Source organism: Rutidosis leptorrhynchoides, chromosome 4 (assembly GCF_046630445.1).
Source record: "Rutidosis leptorrhynchoides isolate AG116_Rl617_1_P2 chromosome 4, CSIRO_AGI_Rlap_v1, whole genome shotgun sequence".
Classification (NCBI taxonomy): domain Eukaryota; kingdom Viridiplantae; phylum Streptophyta; class Magnoliopsida; order Asterales; family Asteraceae; genus Rutidosis; species Rutidosis leptorrhynchoides.
This window is the reverse complement of record NC_092336.1, coordinates 128,879,720-128,883,663: the sequence shown is the minus strand read 5'-3', so window position 1 is coordinate 128,883,663 and position 3,944 is coordinate 128,879,720. Positions and strand designations below refer to the sequence as shown.

At 33.2% G+C, this 3,944-nt stretch overlaps 1 protein-coding gene across 1 annotated transcript; it reads right to left on the bottom strand.

The window, feature by feature from the left end:
- Positions 1–883: 883 nt before the first annotated feature.
- LOC139840996 (uncharacterized) lies at positions 884–3,944 on the bottom strand. Its single transcript, XM_071831234.1, has 2 exons — positions 3,734–3,944; positions 884–1,518 (listed from the first exon to the last, which is right to left on the bottom strand). Exons 1-2 carry the CDS (start codon positions 3,942–3,944, stop codon positions 884–886), a joined length of 846 nt encoding a protein of 281 aa, XP_071687335.1.

Sequence of the window (3,944 nt, the reverse complement as noted above, 5' to 3'; positions counted from 1 at the left end):
CGGCCAAAATTATAAAAAACAATAATATATGTATATATATATATATATATATATATATATATATATATATATATATATATATATATATATTAAGTATTACTAATTAAAAGAATAATCTGGAATATATTTATTTTTTTATTTAGGAATATTCTAGACTTTATAATTTAACTAGTTGTATTTTTTTTTATAATTACTAAAAATTATTATAAATTTTCTTTTATTTTCGGTTTAAGTATTTATTTGTAATTTAATTTATTTAATTACCTTTAAGTTTTGTAGTTTATAATTTCTTCACTATATTTATTTATAAAGTTAATTATATCTCAATATATACTTTCGTACGAACTTTATTCGTTATAGTTAATACATTAATTCATTTCGTACATAGTTATATATATACATAATGTTGTACGTTGATATAATTTAATTAATATTAATATTAGGGTTAGGGTTTTTATATTATTAATTAATATTTAGGGTTAGGATTTTTAGTTCATTAAATACGAGTATTAATTAAGATCATTACTCTTAACCGTATAACAACCCTAAATCAAATACACACAACAATCAAGTAAAACCCTAAGGGCATTTTGGTTATTTCATAATGGAAAAATGAGGGTTGTTATATGTAAGCCATTCGTTCCACTCGATCTTCACATGTTTAATTCTCGAAGCAATCCACTTAAATGATTTTAGTTGAATTTCCAATAGCGCCATAGGACCATTCCAACATTTATTAGAAAAAACTTTTTGATTACAGTTTCGCCAAATTAGGTATGCACATATCCATTCCAAAGCTTGTCAAATTGTTGTTCCAAGTTGTGACAATGATCGGTTAATTTTTCCCCGGAATGCTTCATTTATACTTAAATTTGTTGCCGCTTCAAAATCCCCACCATTTGAAAACTCGGTCCCAAACTTCGTAAGAATGCCGACAAAGGAACAATGAGTGATCAATTGATTCCACATCATCATCACATAGCGGGCACCTTACGGAGTCTAAGTCAATTCCACGTTTGTCAAGTTCAGTCTTTGTAGGTAGCCTTCTTCGCATAGTTCTCCATATAAACACTTCAAGCTTCAATGGTACCAAATTGTTTTTCATAGTTTCAGTTCTCGATCTATTATCCAAAATAGTGATGTCGTCTATTAGTCTCGATAGTTTCTTGGTTGTAAAAATGCCATTCGATGATAGATTCCAATACCACGCATCAAGGGTCCTGTCCTGTTTAACATAAGAAAACAAAAGATTCATTAGTGTTAATAAATCAGCATGTGCACGTCCTTGAAATTCTCGAATCCAGTCCCACAAAATTTGCGGTTCGTTTGCAGCCCAGGTAATTCGATCCTGGACCTTGGCTGCTTGATTGCGTTCCATATGGTATAATCTAGCGAAAGTCAGTTTCAATGGTTGGTCTGTAAGCCACGCGTCTTCCCAAAAGCTGGTATCACCTCCATTGCCAATTACTCTGATAAACGATTTCCCAAAATTCTGCCCTGTTTTGACAATGCTCGTACCTGCATGAAGTATATTGGGCAAACACTCGTCTTTGTAATTGGGCTGAAAATACCCGGTGTGAAATTCAGCCCACTATTCTCATAGATACATTTTACAATAGTCGCCCAAAGTGATGTAGGCTCGGTTTTTACCTACCAAAACCATTTTCCCAAAAGAGCAAGATTTCCCCCCCAAAGTGACCCGATGTTTACACCCCCTTCACCGTACGATAAAAGAGTATCCTCATGTTTAACCCATGACATTTTATTACACTCACCCTTCCTGCCCCAAAATTTTTTTCTTATAATACTCTCTAAATTATTTAAAACAAACGACGGAGCACAAAAGAATGAAAAATAATATAGCGGTAAACTATTAAGGACCGATTTAACGAGTGTCAATCTTTCACCAAAAGAAATTGTTTTTGCTTTCCAATCCGCAAGTTTGGAATTAAATTTATCTATCACGACTTTCCAACTTTCTACTCGATTCATGTTGCGCCCGATAGGGAGGCCCAAATAAGTGAAATGGAATTCTCCCACTTTGCATCCAACACGGAGCAAAAGACGATCAATCTCTTCCTTTGTCAACCCTAGCCTGAAAAGTTGATGTGTAATTTTATACTCTATAAATACTAGTGAATACTACCCAATAATTATCACACAATACAGGCAACTAATCCCGATCGTGCAGTAATTTATAAGTAATGTTGACCAGTTCGTCCACAGAGAGCAGTTTTATCAGAAACTTTAACTTGTAATTATTCTAGTAAAAATGGGGGTGTTTTGTTTAGAAAACAATAGCGTAATAAAATAAAATTAAATCAATAAAGACAAAGGTATCCACTTAGAATCAATTCCATCGGATCAGGATTGCTGTTAAGTTCACTTTAAACAATTATAATAGTGGTAACAATGTGGTTATCTCTCGATTCTCACATATTATCAATTAAATTCTTAGCTCAACTCTTGTTGATCCCAATTCTCTAATCTAGTTACCAAGATGTTAATTAATATATTAATCTAACTTTAATTGTTTAAGTCTCCCTAACAATTCCACATTTATCAAGGTTTCTCACAGTTTAATTACTAATCAATTAATTATACCGGTCTCTCTTATATAATTAACCAAAAGCCTAAGCTATTCACGTTCAATAACCTAGTAAAGATCACCACTTATTCAACTCTTGTTGACTAGTTAATGATCTCCACAATTTCAACTAATTGATTAACCCTGATAACAGTCGTTCTTAGCTAAACAATATATGAATAATAAGATCTAATCGTTTAAATCATAAAGATAGCAATCCTTCACCTTAGTTCAATCATCTAGGTAGATACAACTAATTTAGCTACTCATATTAAAGCAAAGAACACAATAGAACAAAAGATAAACCATTGAAATCGTTAAACTGAATGTAAATAAAAGTAATTGCAAGATTAACACTAACCAAAATTGTTGCAATAATGTAAAACCAATGAAAAGTATGAAGAAAAGCTATAAAATTCGTAACCTAGCTGCCGGAGCACCAAAATTCGTCTTAGAAAACTGATTACCCTAAAAAGGGTGTAAAAACGCGTATTTATAGTTGCTAAAAATCTGAAGTCGGCTGGCAAATCTCGCGATCGCATCTCAACAAATCACGACCGCGATTTACTGCTTAAATCGTGACCGCATTAAACTTATTGCGATCGAGAGATTTCTTGTTCTCTGATTCTGGATTTCTGTTAACGTAATACGAGCGCGAGATTTAAATCACAGGCAAACCACCAAATCGCGACCGCATCAAGTGGTATTGCAGCCGCAAGATTCATCAATTCAAACAACATTTTTCTGTTTCACTTTTATACTTTGACGCTTCATTTCGACTTTCGATTTCTTCTTGAATATACTGAAACTTTCACCCAAATATCTTCCCAAAACATAATAACTCTTCGAACCATCTCGTAGGAAGGTAACAACTCAAACTTTAACAATTTCTTCACCATTTCTTCAACTTATATCTAAAAACCAAATAAAAACGACCCGATATTGCGAGTAAAAATATGTATAAACGAGGCAATATCAAAAGGGAACTTTTATTATAGTTTATTTTAAGTCCTGACACCCTTTCAAATCAATTTAGGAGTTTCATGAGGTTTGAGAAATTATGTCTACTCCATTCCCCTAGGAAAACGGTATCATCCGCATATTGTAAATGCGAGAGAACGATTTTATCCGCCCCGATTTAGACACCTCTAAAAAGACCACTATGTACGGCTTGTTTTGTGAGAATATTCAATCCTTCTGACGCTATGATAAAGAGAAAAGGAGATAGAGGATCCCCTTGTCGAATTCTTCTTTCAAGCCTAAATTCATGTGTTGGGGAGCCATTTACAAGAACGGATACCGAAGCCGACTTAAGACAAGTTAATATCCACTTTCGCCCTTTTTCGCCAAACCCCAT

Excerpts from the sequence above, each read along its gene's own strand:
- LOC139840996 (XM_071831234.1), bottom strand. The coding sequence starts at position 3,944 with ATGGGGTTTGGCGAAAAAGGGCGAAAGTGGATATTAACTTGTCTTAAG. Across the intron at positions 1,519-3,733 it reads ACATAGTGGTCTTTTTAGAG|GTACGAGCATTGTCAAAACA; the intron begins GTGTCTAAATCG and ends TACTTCATGCAG.